The 20,284-nt window shown below is 50.4% G+C and overlaps 1 protein-coding gene across 2 annotated transcripts in view; it reads left to right on the top strand.

The window, feature by feature from the left end:
• The window catches only part of LOC108286797 (TBC1 domain family member 22A), a 284,858-nt gene that overhangs the window by 84,936 nt on the left and 179,638 nt on the right, over positions 1-20,284 (top strand). For both annotated transcript variants that reach the window (XM_017504853.2, XM_037730079.1), the window contains one exon: positions 11,850-11,959. In XM_017504853.2, coding sequence (XP_017360342.1) covers positions 11,850-11,959 — 110 coding nt within the window. The remainder of the gene's footprint in view (positions 1-11,849; positions 11,960-20,284) is intronic.

Below are 20,284 nucleotides of genomic sequence, written 5' to 3' on the forward strand. Positions count from 1 at the left end.
ACTGGTGAACCGCACGTCCGCTCTTGCTGTGAGTGGTGGGGCTCCCAGCTGGGACATAAGCAGCACCAAAATGGGAGCAGAACTTTGGAGCTGCACATTGGGGTGATTTATTGAAGACCAAGGACTGAAGAGGAAAGGGACTTAGGCTTTCGTAAGTGGCTCAGCCAAAGCTATCCTACTGGAGCCGTCAGTGAGAGCTGGATTGTCTGTTAGAGCAGCAAGCTCTTCCAGTCAACCAGCACTTTTAGATGTCAGCTACCTCATCTGAACAGCAGAGGAACCTGTGGTGTGTTTTGCAGTGGGTGTATTTTTTGGTCTCTTATTGCGTTATTAATAGTAAAGTGTAAGGGCACCCTCTCCACACCAGCGTGCCATTTCGGCATCTGACCGGGGCGGGCTGGGGGGGGGCGGGTGCCCCGCGCATTCTCACTTGGTGTGGGGCTTTGTCTCTTGCCGACTCCCTTGCCAGACCGTGAACCACGGAAGTGCAGGGCCTGGGACTGCTTTCCTCCTGGATTCCGACAGCCCCCGCCTCCGTACCGGTGCACTGTCTGGGCTCTGCTGAGCACTGTGGATTTTCAAGGCTTTGACATACTTTGTCAGATTGTTTTGCAGAGTGCATTCGTCATCTCTGCAGCAGTGAATGGAGACCTGTGTTTTGAGTGGTGGTTGTGCTTCAGAGTGTGTGTTTCTGGTTACTTACATCAGTGGGGAATAGTTAAACTTTGGCATCTTGGCCAGTTTTTTTGGTGAGCTTGGTGAATCTTTTTTTTTTTTTTTTTTACGGGGTTTCACTCATGTTACCCAGGCTGGAGTGTAATGGCGCCATCTCGGCTCACCGCAACCTCCGCCTCCTGGGTTCAGGCAATTCTCCTGCCTCAGCCTCCTGAGTAGCTGGGATTACAGGCACGCGCCACCATGCCCAGCTAATTTTTTGTGTTTTTAGTAGAGACGGGGTTTCACCATGTTGACCAGGATGGTCTCGATCTCTTGACCTCGTGATCCACCCACCTCGGCCTCCCAAAGTGCTGGGATTACAGGCTTGAGCCACCGCGCCCGGCCGAGCTTGGTGAATCTTACTGAATTTATTTCATAACTAATTATGTTGACCATTGCTTCATTATTATAATTGGCTTTTTTTATACATAATCTTTTTTTGGGTATTTTTCTCATTTTTAGTCAGCTTACTTAGATTATTTTTATTGAGAAATAATTCTTTGTAGGTTATTAATATTAATCCTTTGCCTGTAATAACTTATAAATGCTTTCTCGTTTAAAATTTTAAAATACAGTATGGACCAGTTTTTTTCTTCTGTCCTGGGCCTTTGTCTAGAAGACCTTTTTCTGCCCTGCTGTGTACCCATATTTAAGTGTGCATGAGAAGGTTTCCAAGGTTAGCCCTGCGTTCACATTTCATTGTCGCCCTGGGTGAAATGTCTTTGCAGAGACCTTTTGCTGTGGGTTTTTATCACAGTGGAATGCAGTTAGCCCTTCAGATCCACGGCTTCTGCATGTGTGGATTCGGTAAAAATATTTGAAACAATATTGCATCTGTACTGAACATGTAGAGACTTTTTTCTTGTCATTATTCTGTAAACATCTATTTACATAGCATTTACAAGATACTAGGTGGTATAAGTAATCTAGAGATGATTTAAGGTGTATAGGAGGATGCATATGAATTACCTGCAAATTAGTAAATCGTTTTATATCACGGCCTGGAGCATCCACGGATTTGGGTATCCACGGGGTTCCGGGGAGCAGGATACTGAGGATCGGTGTTTCCGTGTGTGGCTTCCTTCTCCCGTGGCTAGCCCAGGCCCTCGGCAGAGCCTGGAACCTTGTGTTGGTCACTCTTCTTTCCACCTGGGCCCATTATTAATGATTTGTATGTGGGAACGTTCTGCTGATTGATTTAAAGACCCATTTATCCTTTGAGGAATTATTTTTGACTTAATTACATAAAGGGAGTAAATCAATTTAATGGATTGATTTATGATCAGTTTGTGCTTTCAGATTATTATGACTTGAGAAAGCTTCTCTGTATAAATTTCTGCAGTCATCCTTCTGAAAGATGAGTGTGTCTGTAGAATCTCCTTCTAATTGGAAACATGGAATCAGGAAGAAGGTCTTCCTTAGCCAGAAGTGTTCTGCTCCTGTCCTCATTAGGAAAAGGCGAGGGGCTTCACCCTTTAATGCAGTGAAGGGTGGGAAGGGGCGCCTTCACCTGTGGGCACATGGGAGGCGCCAGCTCCACACCAGAGCTCCTGGGAGGTGTGGATACCTTGTCTGCAACCTACAGAGGAGCAGCAGCTGTCAGGGTGAAGACCTGTTGCATCCTTGCCTCCAACCTCCAGAGGGGCAAGAAGGAACCATCCAGGTAAAAGCCTGCTCCATCCTTGCCTCTGACCTGTGGGGGGCCAGGAACGAATGTGGTGAGAGCCTGTCCATTCTTGCCTCTGACCTACAGAGGGCCAGGAGTGACTGGTGCAAAAGCCCACTCCATGGGTCAGCTAGGGCCTGGGGACCGTGGGCATCAGGTGTGCCTTCTGTTTTCCTGAGAAGCTGTACCCGTAATTTTCAGAGACATGCTTTTCAAGGGTGCTCAGAATTGCAAAGTTATTTTGCCTTCTCAGAAAACAAAGCTTTTTCTTAAAGGAGGCACTGAAAGCCGTTGTCCTGTGACCTTGTGTGAGATAGTGCTTCCCTCTGTTTGAATGAGTTGTTTTTCATTTTAGTGTTGCTTGTGTTGTTGTTAGTAAAAGCAAATCAGACTTGATAACTTGTCTTAAATCTAGTGGTGACTTGAATATTTCTCTGAGCCAGAGACATTGAGATTGCCTTTTTTTTTTTTTTTTTTTTTTTTTTTTTTTATATTTTTTTTTTTTTTTATTTTTTTTTTTTTTTTTTTTTTTTTTTTTTTTTTTTTTTTAGACAAGAGTCTTGCTTTGTCGCCAGGCGCCAGGCTAGAGTGCAGTGGCATGATCTTGGCTCACTGCAACCTCCGCCTCCCGGGTTCAAGCAATTCTCCTGCCTCAGCCTCCTGAGTAGCTGGGATTACAGGCATGTGCCACCACACACAGCTAATTTTTGTATTTTAGTAGAGGCATGGTTTCACCATGTTGGCCAGGATGGTCTCGATCTCTTGATCTGCCCATCTCGGCCTCCCAAAGTGCTGGGATCACAGGCTTGAGCCACCGCGCCCAGCTGGGATTACCCTTTTTTATCCTTCAGAGAACACGTGGACATGATTTCCACTGAGGTCTCGTTCCGATTGTGTGTGTAACTCCTTTTCCTCCTAGACTGGAGCTTCTTGAGGATGGCTGCTCCCTTACTTGCCACATGTTTATGGAGCTCTGCTGGGGGTCCAGGCGCTCCTGCAGATGCTGAATGAGTTTGGAGAAGGAGGCAGGCAGGCAGGGAAGTTCCACCCTAAGATGCGCTCCCCGTGGTGGGGAATGGAAGGACACGGGCAGAGCCCTGAGCAGGGGTGACGGCTCAGTAGCAGGCACACTGTCTGCGTCCCGTCCTCGTGGTGGGTGGCGCAGTGTGGGGTTTTGTGATGGTGCAGTCGATTGGTTCCCCAGCAGTGTGTTTGCTGTCCGGAGGGTCAGCTGTAATGGGCCCACACCTTCCTCATGTGCCTCAGCTGTGCGGGGCCAGGAGGTCCCAGGTGGCAGCATGTCCACCTGCTTTTGCCGACTGCGTTTCCACAGCACTGGCTGCACATCACCCCCTCCCCAACACCTGCCCATGCGTGGGGGGCTGGCTCCTCACACCTCCCACAACCACAGCACTCTCCTGGGTCCCTGTGCCGAGGGCACCACTCTAACACAGCTGTCTCCTGGCGCTCCCTGTCCCTCTACAGGGAAGTCTCTGGGGCCTCCGCGTCACACTCCCCAAAAGCCTTTCCTCCCCCTCGGCTGCGAGCTTCTTTCACATAACCTGCACTCTGTCCGATCCTGCTGCCCTCCAGGCTTGGTTGGAATGCCAGGGGCTCTGTGCTCACGCTCACCAGGCTGGCTGGGCTCTGTGCCTTCTGCCCCATCACCCTATTCATTCTCCACCTCGCGGGCTCCTGCTCACACAGCATGGCTGTGTGAGCTGCGTCTCCCTGTAACAGTCAAAAGCGTTGGGAGAACGCATGAACACAGCCTGTCTTCTAGGCACTAAAATGTTCATTGTTTCAGCTTGACCAACTTTCTCCCTGTCCTACAGGTTCTCACACATAAAAGTATTTGGTATTTGTTAATAGAAATCATTATTTCACCAAATAGCTTTTGTATGAACCAAAACATCTACTCATAGCATTATTGAACATTAAAGTTCCAGGTAAGCCCCAAGAATGCTATGAGATTGGGATTCTGCTTTTTGCAAAAGTGACATCATGAAAACGAGGATGGTGACAGATATAGAAGGTTTCTTTCCCTTTCTGCCGTGGCATCTGTCCCACTGCTGTTCTTTCCCCAAATGTTGTCTGCAGACCTTTTTCCACATGGAATTTGGTACCAATTTTTTAATACAAAAAGTAGACCAGCTACTTCACAGATACTGTCTGATTCACAGGCCCCGAGGCCTCCTGCTTTGGGTTTTGAGGTTGGAGACCCCTCGCTGGGGGGTCTGCTTGTGGGTGGCGGGATGGGAAACAGCTGTGCTGCTGGTGAGAAGACTGTGCTGGTTCTCATCACTTGGGATCACTCTGGGGGCCGACAATTGATTGCTGGAGCTGGCCTGGCGCTGCCACCTCGTCCAGCCACGCTGAGGGCGTTGTCCTTGTCCTGTGATAATCGTCTGCCAACGCCTCGCCCTCCCTCTGTGTGCCTGCCCTGGTGGGCTGCAGGCGACCAACCCGTGCGCGGTTACAGCCATGGAGCAGGGTTGTGCACCGTGACTGTGTTTCTGTCTGTGTGACCTTGACTGAGTTGGATGTTATTTATATTGGAATTAAACATTCCCACCGCTAAAGCAATTTGATCATAACGTTCGTTGTTTTTGCTGAACCAAAGAGTTTTGTGAATTTGTAGTCTTGAGTTGTGATGCTGCTCTCACCAAGGCAGGACGTTTTTCTCCATCCTGGAACCCAGACGTACGTAATGAAGTGTTCAAATCTCTCTCACCAGAGTGCCAGGGTTTCCAGTGTAAAACCCCGAAGTTGGGAAATGCAGAAGATGCGATCCATAGAGCAATTTCATCGGCTTATCAAACAGAACATTTTTGATTACCAGTTAAGCTCCTAATTAAGTGAAGAGGTTTATTGCAGGCTTTGCACAGTGTAGGTGATCAATGTAGTCATAATGCCAATAGCTCGCTCCCTGCCCCCCTCGGCTCTCCCTGAGGGGGCTGGCTGTTACCCACAGCATTTGTGCTGTTGGAGACTGCTCCCATACCTTGGTAACGGTGTCCTGGAGTCCTTTGACATGAAAGAAGTTGTTTAAATTGGAGGAATTTTCCCCTTTCCCCATTACCAAGCTCTTCCATTTGGTTTAATTTGAGAGAGAACTTAGCTCCTTGTCAAGCCTCTTTGTTTTTGAACACCTCCTGGTAATTACAAGATAAGACTCCAGTCCTCTGCTGCAGTTCCAGAGGCTGACGTTGTCTCACGGAGGTGGGCTGGGGGGCTGCATGGGGAATGAGCCCCTTAGGAGACCCAGAGCTTGGGTGGCCTCAGGGTGACAGGCCGTTTTGCTGAATGACAGAAGAGGAGGCCATACACTTGTGGTGTGGCCACGGAGCTGTTATTTTATTTATGGAGTTAGATCTTCCTGGAGTTGGAGCCGTACAAGGCAGGCTCCAGCATGGACCTTCCTTACCGAGTCAGAGGCCTCTGTGCTGTGCTGGGTCCCGTAGTGAACCCGATGAGAAGAGTGTAGACTCATCAGGCAGAGCCCTGGTTCCTGGCCAGGCTCTGCCACTTCCTAGCGCAGGACCTGGGCATATTACCAGCAGCCTCCTTACCTGTGCAGCGTGGACACTGACCCCACTGGGGGCTTTTGGATGGAGTGGGATCCTGTATGGACATGGGGGCTCCCATTCAGAAAGGCCTGCTGTGGAAATACACAAGTGCCTCATCCGTCGGCGGGGAGACGTCTTCACTGTGTGGCCGGTGGTCCTGGGTGGGCAGGCGTCGTCACTGCCTGGCTGGCTGTCCTGGGTGGGCAGGCATCGTCATTGCCTGGCTGGCTGTCCTGGATGGGCAGGCGTCGTCACTGCCTGGCTGGAGGTCCTGGGTGGGCAGCTCTCATCACCAGGACCTTTTGGATTTTGAGTCCATCCATCCCTCCCTTCCTTTAATCTTCTGACCCTTTTTGTTTTCTGGATGTGGAAAGAGGGGCCAAGAATTTCTGCTCTTGTTTCCCTAAAACAGCTTTTTGCATATTTCACGGTGGCAGTTATATCCCCATGTGGTTTTCTCCTGACCAGGCTAAGTGTCCTTCATTTCAAAAAATTGATTTGTATACTTAGCCCCAGTCGGTCCACCCATCTACCCACCCATTGTCCACTCGTCCATCCCTCTGTCTGCATGGGCTGGTGGCATCTTGTGCTGGACGTGGTGACTGGGCAGTGCCCTCCCCAGCTCGTGGCACTGGCCCTGCCCACTGACCCTAATCATTCTGACCCCAAAGTCCCTTGCACATTTCTCAGAATATTCACTAGGGCAGTGCCACCACCCGTGGGATCTTCTGCTCTAGGGAGAGTTTTCTGAGGAAAAGACAGGCCTTATCTAAACTGTTCTAAGTGGCTTAAACATTATTCTTTTCTATTGCAGAAATAACTGCTCATTGTGAAAATCCACATTCCCTTTTACTATATGCCCTTCTGCAGAAAATAGCGAGACTTTCCCGCCCCACTCTCCACCTTGCAGGAGTGTTTGGACGTTCCATGTGTGGCGTCCCTGGATGCTGCTCCTCTGCGTGCCTTTATGTGGATGCAGTGCTAGTTTTCCATGTAAATGGAGCTGTTGATAAAGGTGGGATTGTTTTACAAATTGTTTTTTTTTCCTTAATACTATAGCCGGGCAGCATTTCAGAGAAGGTTAGTTAGATCATCCCTTAAAGCCTTTCTACGACCTAAGAAGGCAAGCAAGATGGTTTTTAATTCAGTGTCTGTTTTTACATCCCATGACTTCACGTTTTGTTGTGGTCCACTTGGGCCTGCTGATCTTCTGTCCTGTGGGAAAAGGCTGTGGGAGTACCTTTTCTGCCTCCTCCAGGTTCCCCTTGGAGCTAGCCTGTGCACTTGGCTTCCCCACCACCCCGAGAGCTCTTTAGGGTGAGGAGTCATGCTTTTCTCCACTTGGTGTCCCCAGGGGACGGGCTGCCCCTTGTAGGGAGGTGTTGTGGCTGATGTAGGGGAGGAAAGGGCCACATGCAGCTCCAGAACACTGTTAGACATGCCGGTGTTAATTTAGTTCTTAATTACATGAGGAAACTAAAAGATAGAATCAGACTCTATTTCAGATGGAAACAAGTTTGTTTAAATTTCATTATTTTTAATTATGTGTTTGCAAAAATGTCACCTTTGAAAGTCCCCACAGTGGCCTATCTCTGTCATTGCTTCCAGGGGCCAGCCGGTCCTTCCTGGCTGGGAGGAAGCTGAGGTTCTGTACGTCTCCCCTTGCCCTCACCACAGTCCAGGGGTGCCCTGTGAGTCACCCACCTCCTGGTAGCCAGCTGCTTCTAGGCAGCTTGGGCATGTCTTCGTGGCCCAGAAAGAAATCTCTAAGCCCAGATCTCCCAAGGCCTGACAGCTCTTGCACACCCCCTCAGGCCCACAGCCCCGGCTGCCATTTCATTAGGCCCCGCCTTCCATCGATTGGCATCTGGTTCTGTCTCCCTGCTCTGCTTTCACCTGGGTACTGATCATTTTTTCCGCTGAATCGTGTTTCTTCCTTTGAACCCTGGGATTGCTTGGAATTACTGTGTCTGTGTTTTCCTTTCCCATTTGTGACCCTAGTAGAAAATTCTCTTTCCGTTGGTGTCAGTGCTGTCCTCGCCGTCCTCCTTTGGAGTGACACACGTTTTGGAGATAAATCTGACCTCCTTGTGGTTTAGTTTGGCCAGCGGTGCCCACCCCCATGCTAGTCGATGCAGGCCCCAGCCAGGAGGCTCCCCAGGTCATGCCTCGCTCCCGTGTCTCCCTTCTCAGTCTCCCTCCCTCCTGGTTCCACGGGTGGCAGCGTGCCTGGTGGACAGTGTGTCCCTTTGGAGTTGGATGGTCCTAAATGAAAGTGTGTCAGGGCCATTGGCCATCTCAGAGTGTTCAGAGCCCGTTCTCACGCCGGTGGACTCTCATTGGTCCTTGGGGCAGATGGTTTCGTAGACCAGCATCTCACAGGCAGAAGCCAGGCGAAGCCTGCTGACCTTGCCTGCAGTTCTGTCTTGGCCACGCACCCTGGGACGGGGCTCCTCTGGGTGGTCTTGGACCCCCAGGCTGTCTCCCAGGGCCCAGACACACCAGCCTGGGAGGGCTTTCTGCAGCTCGTCCTGGCCCTGACCCTGCTGTCACAGCCTGGAGTCCAGAGTGTCCTGTGCCACTCTGTGTGCCTTTGCCAAAGTGGGGGATGCTTTCTCTGGAGAGGGATATTTATCTCATTCTAACAATAAGGGTAATTCCAATTCTCTTGGCGTTTAGAAGACAAATCGCCTTGGGGGCTCTCTGAGTTAAATGCCATTACTTCATTACCTTGAAGAGTAACAAATGGCCCATTGTGAGAAATGACACCTAGAATAGGCCACTGACATTTCCTCAGGTAAAATAACAAGCCAGCTAAACAGACCAAGAGAGTGAGGCCCCTGCCTGGTGCCCGCAGCGCCTGGCTCTGTGAGTCAGAGCTGCGACAGCCCAGCCTCGTCTGTGCACTTGAGGAGAGGCTGTTGCGGTCTGTGAGGCTTTGGTTCCCTGTTTACTCTTATTATATCTGAGGAAATGTCTCCATGCCTCGGAGGCCCTTGAAAGAGGGTACATTGAGGGCAGCTTCTCAAAGCAAGCCCGCTGATTACTGAGGCTGATTCAGTTCCCTGAGATGGGGAAATAAAATCAGACCCACTCCAGGTCAGCAGAATGTTGCGTTGATTCTGCTGAAACTGTTTTCCCAGGGAGGAAGTGGTATCCTGGGGAGGCCACTCACACTCCCGTTGTGCGCCTGGCATTTGCCGCCGCTCCTTCCCGTAGGAAAGGCATTACGAGGGGGCTGGACTTGGATCCAGGCTGCTCACTCCACCCCTGCCTTCCAAAGCACACGGAGCAGTGCGTGGAGGCCTCGTTTCTGCATCTGTGAAGTGGCAGAGGTAATACCTCCCACCTTGGGCTGCCATGGGAAATGGGAGACAGGGCCTTTCCCTGGGAGATTCTGTGGGGTTCTCATCACAGGGTGCGCTCAGATCAACCCGGGCTCCTGTGCCGGCAGAGTTCTGAGGCCAGACACCTTGCCACGTGATGGAGGGAGAGTCTGCAGCCCCACATGGGGCCAGTGTGTAGACAGAGCCACCAGGAGAGTGCCAGTGTCATGGACACGCCCGGGCTGGGAGGAGGGTCAGGACAGAGGAGGGTCGGGACAGAGGAGGGTCATGGCCAACCAGCGGCACTTGTCACCCTAGCCCCACATTCGAGGGAAAGGGCACAGGGCCCTGCCTTCCAGTCCCTGGTTTGGTGAAAACACGGCCAAGAGAGTGAGGGCCTGGGTGCACCCTGTGTGCTGTGGACAATGGCGTCCTTCACAAGCCTGGGTCCTGGAGGAGCCCATCCATTTCTCCACGCCACCTGGGTGACTCTGACACCCAGCACTGAGGTTTCCAATCTTTAAAGTCACTCGTTCTCCCCTTTAATTCATGAGCTTCCTGAGGGCATCAGGTCTGTCACTCATGTCTGTGCCTGGTGTATAGGGACAGATCCCACACAGGGGACTGGCTCTCTGTGTCCACATTACCCCGCCCCCCGCCGGTGTAGACAGCCCAGGGCTGACCAGCCGAGGAAGGCAGAGGCGCCGTGTGGCCTGGCTGTAGGGCGTGCCGCTCAGTCGTGAAGAGGAGTAGGGCACCGACACTGCCTGCTGCGGGGATGACTCTTGAGGACATTGTGCTCAGAGAAGGAGCCAGTCACGGAGGGCCGCGGAGCCTGATGCCAGAGTGTGAAACGTCCAGAATAGGCAGCTCCGTAGAGACAGAGGCGGGTTAGTGGGTTGCCAGGCGAGGGGTGGGAAGTGGGGAGCGACTGCTGAAGGGCCCGGGGTTTCTTTCCCTGGTGACGGAAATGCTCTGGAACTAGTGTGGTACGTGTGCAGCCTTGGGACCCCCTGAAGACCACTGCATTGCACTTGCTACAGAGTAGATTTCGTGGCAGGGGAATTACCTCTCAGTTTACACAACCCAGAACCAAATCAAGGCAATCCCCATGGAGTGACTGAGGACCCGCCCCCACCTCCCCAGAGAGAGAGGAGTGACTGCCAACGGGCTGGAACCCGCCCACCCTCCCGCGTTCCCGCAGGACCTGCCACGTTGGATGTCCAGGGCTGTCACTTCCCTGTCCAGGCCCTCACGCGCCCAGCGGCTCACTCTTGCTGGAGGGTCAGACACGGAGGCGCTCTTCCCCTTTTATCCTGCTGGTTCTGGGGTGAACCAAGAACCGTGGGAGGTGGTGTGTCATCTCGGCTCTCCCAGTCACACGCTTCAGTGTGTTAGCGATGGGCGGGGCTGCGACTGAAGAACCAGTGTGATGAGGACTGCGCAGCAGCAGGAACTTGAGGTGGGCGTCTGAGTCCTCAGGGAGCAGGCAGGGACCTGGGTTCAGGGACCAGTAGGTGGGGCTGCCTCTGTACCCTTCTCCCCACGTGTACCAGGCTGCTCGAGATAGCCACGGCCCTGCCCTCCTTTACCTCACTGTTGTCAGGGGCTCAAGGGTGGTGACGGCAGAGTGGTGACAGAGCTGGAAGGAGCGCGCAGGCTCACAGTGTGCAGGGGACGGCCTGGCCCTGGGCAGCCTGCGGTCAGCACCCGCAGCGCTCTCTTCCTCGTCGTTGTTGTGACTTCTATCTACTTAAACCTTTCTAAATATATTCTGGGCTGAAATGTTTCTTTTCTTAAGGAACATTTTCCTTGTGAAGATGCCATGCAAATCAAACTAAAGTGAAAAAAAATTTATGGGGTAGATAATTTTTAAAACATTTCTGACTATTTTGCTGGATGACAGCAGTTTTGTAAGGATCTAAAATTAGTTTGTTCAAGTATCTGATGAGCCATTTCAATTAGGCATCTGTTTTGCATTTTAAAAACTTTTAGACTGTTTTCTCTCTCTCTCTTTTTTTAATACTTTAAAAAGGAAATTATTTAGAGCACCATTGTCTGTTCTTTCTTGGAAGCACATCTGTGTTACGGCTTTCTGGGGTTTTTGATCATAGCATGGAAGTATTTACCCTGGGTAGTTTTGGAAACTCTTTAACTTTGGAAAAAGGTTTTTAGAGGAATTATTGCCAATTGAATTTGTAAATATATCCGAAGCAGAGTTTTCAAAATCTTATGAAAAACCTTTCGGATCTCTGTGAGGATTAAGTAATATATTCTGTTTTCTCTCTTATTAGGATGTGAAATGCCTGAGAAGCAATAATTTATAATACATTAATTATGTTAATTAATTGGAGAGGATTCAGAATATTAATTATCTGCAACTAATTAGGCATTAAGATTGAGAAGCGTTAAGTGATGAGGTGGAAGACTGCATGAGTCATTTAGCTAGACTGATGAGAGCGGGTGTAGGGAGCTGGAAGTGGGCGCAGCTCTGGCTCCGTGGGCCTCCTCGTGGGTCGCGGTCCCATGTGGCTAATTCTCCTTGTCTTTTGCATGCTCGGCGCCGCCCAGAGGCAGAGGAGGTGGATGCAGTGGACGTCTCCGGCGTGCCCGCAGAGGTGCTGCGCAACATTGAAGCCGACACCTACTGGTGCATGAGCAAGCTACTGGACGGCATTCAGGTGAGCGCCCGAGGTGCCCATGGGGACCCAGCCCACGCCCACAGCTCCCACGGTGAAGAGAGCCTGGTGCCTGGGCTGCTTCTGAGTCTCAGCGTGGCTGGGCAGTCTCTTCTGAAGCCTCACTTTGTTACATCTGGACCAGCACAGACCTCTCAGGGTTGACGAAGTGTGAGAAACAGTGTGTGTGCCCTTGTTCTGGGAATGGTCATCATGTCCTGCTGAGCGCGCCGCAGGACGGCGAGGTGCAGAGTCTCATCCCCTCTACCCAGCTGTCTGCAGACCATTGCCACCACCACCACCAAATGGGACAGCTCATGGTAGCTGCATGTGTGTGGCCAGCTGTGCTTAGCGGGATCCCCCCCTTAAAGGGCCTCAGATTGGGGGGCCGCAACTCCTGGTCTTTAACACCAGGCTCTCGTCCTGTGGCCGGGGCTCCAGGTGCGTTGGACGCTGCAGCCGTGACCTCTCGTCCTGTGGCCGGGGCTCCAGGTGCGTGGGACGCTGCAGCCGTGCCTGTCCCCAGAGAGCAACATGAGCTGGTGGGGTCCCCTGCACCACGGGGACTCTGTGGGTCTCTGTGTCAGCTAGGGTTAGTGGCTGAGATTTCTGTAGAAGAGCCACAGGTCTCCCAATGACAGGGCTGCTCCTATGGAATGGTGTCGGGGCAGAATCCACACAGTGCCTGGGAAGGGCCTTGTTGGTAGGCGATCAGGAATGAGGACTGGAACCAGCTGATACTACAGAGGAACAGCTGAGGGGGATGGACGGGCCCCCGAGTGGGTGGGGGGCATCTTAGGTTATTTGAGACTGGCACATCTTTCTAGACACTTGCTTCCTGGGAGGTGCTATGCTCCACACCCGGGAATAGTGGCGAGTAAGGGTGGGGCCTGCTCCAGAAGCTCACTGGGAGGGAGGGTAGACGGGTAATACGGCATGAGGGGACAGACACTTGAGCCCAAAGGTGGTAAAAAGTAGATTTCAGGGGACAGTGAATTTGCTGACAAAGCAAGACTTGTCAGACAGAGGACGGTCAAAGCCAGAGCCCAGTTTGGGTTGATAATCGTTTTCCGAGGGACCAAATGCCAAGGCTATCGTGGGTCTTTGCAAGTAGGTGGCCCTCTGCCAAGAGCTGGGGCCTCCTGAGAGGGTCTCCGTGCTCTGCCAGCATCCCTGTTGTCCCAGCTAAAAGGAGGGCCTCACCTGAAAGACACAGAGACGTGGTTGGATGTCACTTGTCACCTGCATTTCCTGCAGGGCGTGGCTCTTCCTGAGCCACTGTGGTAAAGGTAGTTCCTGATAGTGCTAAGTGAAGAGGTCTCAGCTGATCTGCATGATTTGAAATCATCTAATACGGCTTTTATAACGTGAGGTCTCAGGTTTAGACTCCAAGTTTAATTTTGAATATTTTAGCTAAAAGGTTCTGTTGAGGAAAGATGTGTGGTTTGCTGTTAGATTTTGAAAGTAGAAGCCTGCTGTGTGGTTGGAGACTGGAGACCTGGTATCTGTTGGCTGATCCTGACTCTTTGTGACTGACTTTGTTCTTTGTAAAGAAAAATGTACCCGCTGGAGACATGTTTTGGCGCAAGCACCAATTTATCATTTCCTCTGCTTTGCTAATATTTTCATACATTTTATCTTTCTCCTAGACCTTTTGGCTTTTTGCCCCCCTTAGAAAAAGGATTGAATCATAATGTAAAACTTTATAAATTTCAAATGTCACTCTTCTGATTGTGAGTGATGGAACTGTGCCATTTAAATACAAGATTATCTGGCCTCTATTTGTAAATAGAATCTGCTGTACAATGGAATCGATGCTGGCTTTTCATTTTTCACCTGAGATTTGTGGTCTGCTGAAATGGTTTATCGGCAGGCCTGGCAGGTGGAGGGGATCCTGCTTTCCCAGCGTAGGTGTTTACGGTGCATCGTGGGCCCCTGGCAGCCATTTATCTGTCTCTCACATGGCACAGCGGATTCCGCGTGACCCTCCGAGGAGCAGGAGTTGAGTGATATCCGTTCCCACCGTCCGGGGGCCTCGCAGCTCGGCTGTGATCGCTGTAGGCAGGGCTGCCCAGCAGAGCTCCTCTCGGGGACCGTTTAGTGTTTATAAGCACTGCCGCTGTTTTAAGTTTAGAGAAGTATGAGGACGTGCACTCACTTAAAACCAAGGCGACATGCGGGCCGGTGTGTCAGCCCCCGGGGACCTGGCCGCCTCTGCCTCGCAGCTCCCCTCCCAACTCTTGGTCTTACCGTCTGCATTTCATTCTTGTTGGACCTGCTAGAACCATCTTCCTCAGGCACCCTTTTCACCATATCACTGCCCTGATTGAAACCCCTGGGAAAGCTCTTTCTTGGTTTTCGGAAGTGCAGGCTCTCAGCGTGGCCTCCGCCCACTGTTCCCAGTGTCCTGTCAAGGCCATGCTCATTCAAATCGGCTCTGTGACCGTCCTCGCCATGGCTGCAGACTTTAGTGGAGCTGCTGAACCAGAACTATATGCCCGGGGCTCTTCCTCACCAGGAGGAGGATCTTAAAGGGCCTCTTGATAGGTCGTCACCCTGGGAATGAGTATGAGGAACTAACACTGTCCCCAGCGTGACTGTGGTTCTTGGCATGGGCATTCGCAGAACGGGCTGGGGTTTGGTTATACCCTGCACGCAAGGCTGAGACCAAGAGAGATGAAGCCCATTGCCCGGGCGACCTGCATGTTCTAGAACCCAAGTTGGCTGCTCTGTGTTCTTTCCTAGCTGAAATACAGAAGCGAGTTCCATTTGCAGGAGAAGTTCCAGAGGGCAGAAGCCACATCTGTCTATTTTTTTAACCCTTGGATGTCCTGGATAGTCGTAACTATGTTTTTGGTTCACCTTGGAGCCTCAATTTGAGATTCTGTATTCTCCTTGTTTTCAGTAATTAACTTGGTTGTTTTTGCCAGAATGTGTGAAGCACCTGCCCTGGACAGGTGCTCAGGGAGGTGGAAGACTTTGGGTGTGTGAGTCAGCATGACCCTGCTGTCCCCAAGAAGCTCAGAGCCTGGTGGGATGGAGCAGGGGGAGAGGACAGCTGATGGAGGCGAGGACAGCGTGCTGGGAGAGGAGGCTCTCAGCCTCAGTAAGACGGCACACTAGGAAAAAGAACAAGCCACTCTTCCACTGACAAATGCCTGGAAACATTAGGGGATTGAACTGGTCTGTTCTCACGCTGCTTAAAGAAGTACTGAGACTGGGTAATTTTTAGAGAAAGAGGTTTGATTGGCTCACTGTTCCACAGGCTGTACAGGAATGATAGTGGAGGAGGCTTCTGGAAACTTTCTTTTTTGAGACAAAGTCTTGCTGTGTTGCCCCGACTAGAGTGCAGTGGCGCGATCTTGGCTCACTGCAACCTCTGCCTCCCGGGTTCAAGTGATTCTCCGGCCTCAGCCTCCTGAGTAGCTGGGATTACAGGCATGCGCCACCACGCTCGGCTAATTTTTTTGTATTTTTAGTAGAGACGGGGTTTCACTGTGTTAGCCAGGATGGTCTCAAACTACTGACCTTGTGATCCACCCACCTTGGCCTCCCAAAGTGTTGGGATTACTGGCGTGAGCCACCGTGCCCGGCCCAGAAACTTTTAATCATGGCAGAAGGTGAAGGGGAAGCTGGCGTGTCTTACATGGCCAGAGCAGGAGGGCGAGGGGCAGAGAGAGGTGCCACACACTTTTAAACAACCAGGTCTCAGGAGAACTCATGGCGCAACACTAGTGGGAATGGGGCTAACCCATTAGAAACCGCCCGCATGATCCGGCCACATCCAGCCAGGCCCCGCCTCCAGCACTGGGGATTACAGCTGAACCTGAGATTTGGGTGGGGACAGAGATCCAAACCGTATCAGCAGCATATAACCACGGCTGTCTAATGACCACGACTGCCTAATGTGCATCGCGGGACTCCTTAACAGCAAAGAGAGGTCCCCCAGGAGTGAAGAACGCTGACTCCACTGGCCGACGCTAGTGAATTGGAGGGAACTGTCCCACCAGCTCATGGCTAGGAGTGCAGGCCGTCCTGCCCTGGCGAGGTGTGATCACAGAAGCCGGTCCTGTGCAGGGAGATCAGGTGCTGCCCACAGCAGAGACACGGGCTCTGCGTGGACATGCCCAGGCCTGTGTGCCTTCGGAGTCCGCACTCCGGACATTATGGAAGAACTTGAAGAGCTTTTGTTTGTGTGCGTTAATTCTCTTGATAGCTGCCATGTTAGAAATTCAAATAGAGAAAATTAAAAATATTTAGTAATTTATTTAAAAACGACAATGGAAAACCCATTACATATTATAAGTAACATTTTTATGGTAAAGTACTATTTTTCAAAACAAAAACATTTAGCGAGAAGAAAGACATTGTTTCACATTCTTGAAAATCTCCTTAATGTCTCACTTAATAGAAGAAGAATTCTCATATCTACTTCTACATTCAATTTGTTGTAGTATTTTTTTGTTTTGGCTGAAGAATGTGAAGAAAATCCAGCATCACATAGATATATAGCTGGAAAAGGGAGTGCTTCTTTGTTCTTTTTTTTTTTTTTGAGAGATAAAGTCTCGCTTTGTTTTCCAGACTGGAGTGCGATGGCGGGATCTCGCTCACTGCAACCTCTGCCTCCCAGGTTCAAGCGATTCTCCCACCTCAGCCTCCGGAGTAGCTGGAATTACAGGCACCTGCCACCATGCCTGGCTAATTTTTGTATTTTTGGTAGAGACAGGGTTTCACCATGTTGGCTGGGCTGGTCTTGAACTCCTGACCTCAAGTGATCTGCCCGCCTTAGCCTCCTAAAGTGCTGGGATTACAGGTGTGAGCCACTGCGTCCAGCCAGGAAGTGTTGTAATAGCCTTTTCAGGTAATTTTGGATTCTTTTTTCGTTCATACTGTACTATTATTCAACACATGGTAGTTTCTTAAAGGTTAGTTGTGATATGAAATCTGAAACCTCATCAGTGAATATTTTGCACTCAGTGACATTAAAATTGATGGCTTGTCTTACACATTGATAGGATCTTCTAGCCATATATTTTTGACTCTAGCGTCATTCATTGGCGATTTGGAAAATATTAGCTGACTGAGGTGTGCAGATCTCCAAATGTTGACACATTTCATTGCACAATCAAATTTGTTAGTATTACCACTGTCTCATAAGAAGTAGCTGTCAGGCCCAGGGTGGCAGATAAAAGTCTTCCAAAATTCAGATTTTAATTTAAAAGCTCAAATATTATCATTGGAAATAAACACCGTTCCTGGTTTCCTTTGAAGTGACAGGCTAACTTCATTTTTGAGAAAGTATCTTCCAGAGGCCCAGCCTTGAATAACGGGTTTGTCTGTTCTTGCACGTAAACATGTTTCATGATGACAGTGTTCAGTTGAGCTCAAAGCTGAAGCCAGCGCACCAGGTGCTTTCCTTGATGAAGCCTCTGTCTCTGGGTTTGCCCCTCAGAGGCTTTCCCTGTTCTCCCTGCCTGTTGTTCAGGGCTGAGACTGAGCACAGTATTAATAGTAGGGTCAGTGACCTTTCCCGCTGCGTCTAGGGCATCTTTAGAGAAACAGCCTTCCGTTTTCACACCACGAGCGTGTGCTATCAGGAACACGGTGACTGCGAATGTGGTGGGGGCACCGCCCTGCCTGCTGCCAGTGTGCCCACCACCCTGCCTGCTGCCAGTGTGCCCCCCCGCTCTGCCTGCTGCCAGTGTGCCCACCCTGCCCTGCCTGCTGCCAGTGTGCCCACCACCCTGCCTGCTGCCAGTGTGCCCCCCCACTCTGCCTGCTGCCATGTGCCTGCAGTTTTACCCACCACTGCCTGTGTACGGCCAGCACGAATGTCAGCCCCATGAGGAAGGTGAACCCTGCCTTTGTGTTACTATGACAGCAGTTTCAACGTAACAGACCCCTTGAAAGGTCTAGGGACCCCCAGCAGTTGGCTGCCTACTCTCTAAGAACTTCCACCTAGGAGGGATGATCTCCTGCCACAGGCCTGTGGCGTTCCCATGGGAAGAGGCTTCTGCAGATGACCTCGCAGCAGAAGAAGTACAAACCAAGCGGAGAGAGTGCGCCGGGAATAAATGTTAGTGATTACTCTCATCAGGAGGATTTGTACTGAGACGTGAGACACTAGAACAACGATTTGAAAGGAACAATACAATGTGTAACTTAAAAATATTAAGGAGAAAGAAGCAGTTTAAAAGTCTCTGAAGAAAGAACTCACAGGAACCAAACAGAACTTCTAGCAATCAAAATTAGAGTCACTGAAATTTAGAACTCATTAGACAAAAGAGAAGAGAGAGTTAGTTAGAACTGAACGTAGTGCTGAGAAAATTACCGACTAGGCCACACAGAGAGATACTGAAAATATGACACATTAAGACATGAAAGACAGAATTTAAAAAATAGCACTAGAAAAAGAAAATGTATTGGAGGAAAGCCAATATTTGTAAAGATACAGCTGGAAATTTTTCGGCATTGATGAGATGTTGTTACTAATATCTAATAAACCTCCAGAAAGATGAATTGAAACAAATTACCTAGAGAAGAGAAAGTCTCATAGGAAAGAAGAAGGGCCAGAACAAAGCAGAATAATGTGTCCCATGCTCTGAAGAAAAATGACTCTTTAATTAGATCAGATTTAAAACCAGACTCCAGCTGTATGCTTCCTATAAGACATGTAAACACAAGGAGACAGGTAGAAAGGAAATGCAACAGAAGAATGTTAAGCAAATAGCTATATAGCGATGTAGCCCATGTGTAGCTGTGTAGTAGTCATGGAGCTATTAGATGAGAAAGATTTTTAAGGCATTACTAGAGACAAAGAATATCACTGCCAGTGGATAAGTTTACCTGGGAAGAGTGTCTTGAATGCATGGTGGTGACCACATGTTTGTGTACACGTACGTGAGTGTGATCGGAGAGGTGTAGTGGGTGTGAATAAGGCACTGTTCTGAGTGCTTTTGCTGTAGTATTAGTTCATTTTCCCTCAAAACAACCCATAAGGCACTTCCCACTTTACGGCTGGTGGTTGCAGCACTGGATTTTAGACCCACGCAGTCTAGCACCAGCTTTCCTCTTCTCAGTGATTGGTAGGTGAAATGGTTACAGGAGATTCGTGTCCCCACCCAGATCTCATCTTGGATTGTAATCCCCATCATCCCCTGGTGTCAAGGGAGAGACCAGGTGGGGTGGTTGGATCACTGTTCTTGTGCTAGTGAGGGAGTTCTCATGAGATCTGATGGTTTCATGGGGGCTCTTCCCCCACTTTGCTCAGTACTTCTCTTCCTGCCGCCCTGTGAAGACGGTGCCATGCTTCCTCTTTGTCTTCTGCCACGATTGTAAGTTTCCTGAGGCCTCCCCAGCCATGCCGAACTGTGAGTCAATTAAACCTCTTTTCTTTATAAATTGCCCAGTCTCGGGCAGTTCTGTGTAGCAGTATGAAAACGGACTCATGCAGTAGATCAAGCAGATAAGAGTTAGGAAGATCTGGGAGGACATGGACTGCACATTTTGGGTAAATGACATATCTAGAACCCCATATCCAGCACACAGGGAATATTCATTCTTTTCCAGTGTGCACAGAACATCTGTAAGAACAGCAGTACCAGCAGTTCCCAGGGAGCCAGATAGACTAAGATCTGGCTAGGGGATTAGCAGATTTAGAAGAGCATTCTAGACTAAGCTGAGACTCCGTGGTGTCGGGCCATTCAGAGTGCTGAGGGAGTCGGAGTGTGGGCTGAGGGTGGGAGGCTGGGTTGACGTTTGGCAGCTCTAGAAAGTCTGTCCCTGTGGCTGTCCCCAGATACTTGGGCCTGGTCACTCATCTCTGATAGAGTAATGCCCTTCCTGCTAGGTGTTTCGGAGACAGTATTTTTACTTAGGGGCATTTGGTGTTGAGGGAAAAGGCAAAGCAGCTACATTTCCAGATGTGCTGATCGTAGGGGGATGCTCTGTCCACTAAGTAATGCCTAGAAAGCCACTGCTGGTCTGCTGGGCATGTGAGCAATGAATCAGGGTTACTGACACTGCCCCGAAGGATGTCTAAGCTGGCAGAGGGATGTGGGCTGAATTTGGATTAAAAAGAGGAGTCACCTAGGACCCAAACAGGAGCTCAAACTAGGAGGTGGTGGGACAGGCATTGGCGGCAGGTGCAAGAGCACTGAGGTTGGCTGTTGACCTTTTGGCCACGCAGAAAGAGTGCCCAGTGTGCAGCAGTGGCAGTCGCGGGGTGCCCCACTGCCTCCTTAGGACTGCTTGGAAATGTCTTCGTGCTTTTCGGTGGTTGGCAGATGCCGCTGCATGGACGGTTCCTCCTGGGAAGAATCTTTGTGG

The sequence above is a fragment of the Cebus imitator genome, unplaced genomic scaffold (genome assembly GCF_001604975.1).
Source record: "Cebus imitator isolate Cc_AM_T3 unplaced genomic scaffold, Cebus_imitator-1.0 Scaffold329, whole genome shotgun sequence".
NCBI classification, from domain to species: Eukaryota; Metazoa; Chordata; class Mammalia; order Primates; family Cebidae; genus Cebus; species Cebus imitator.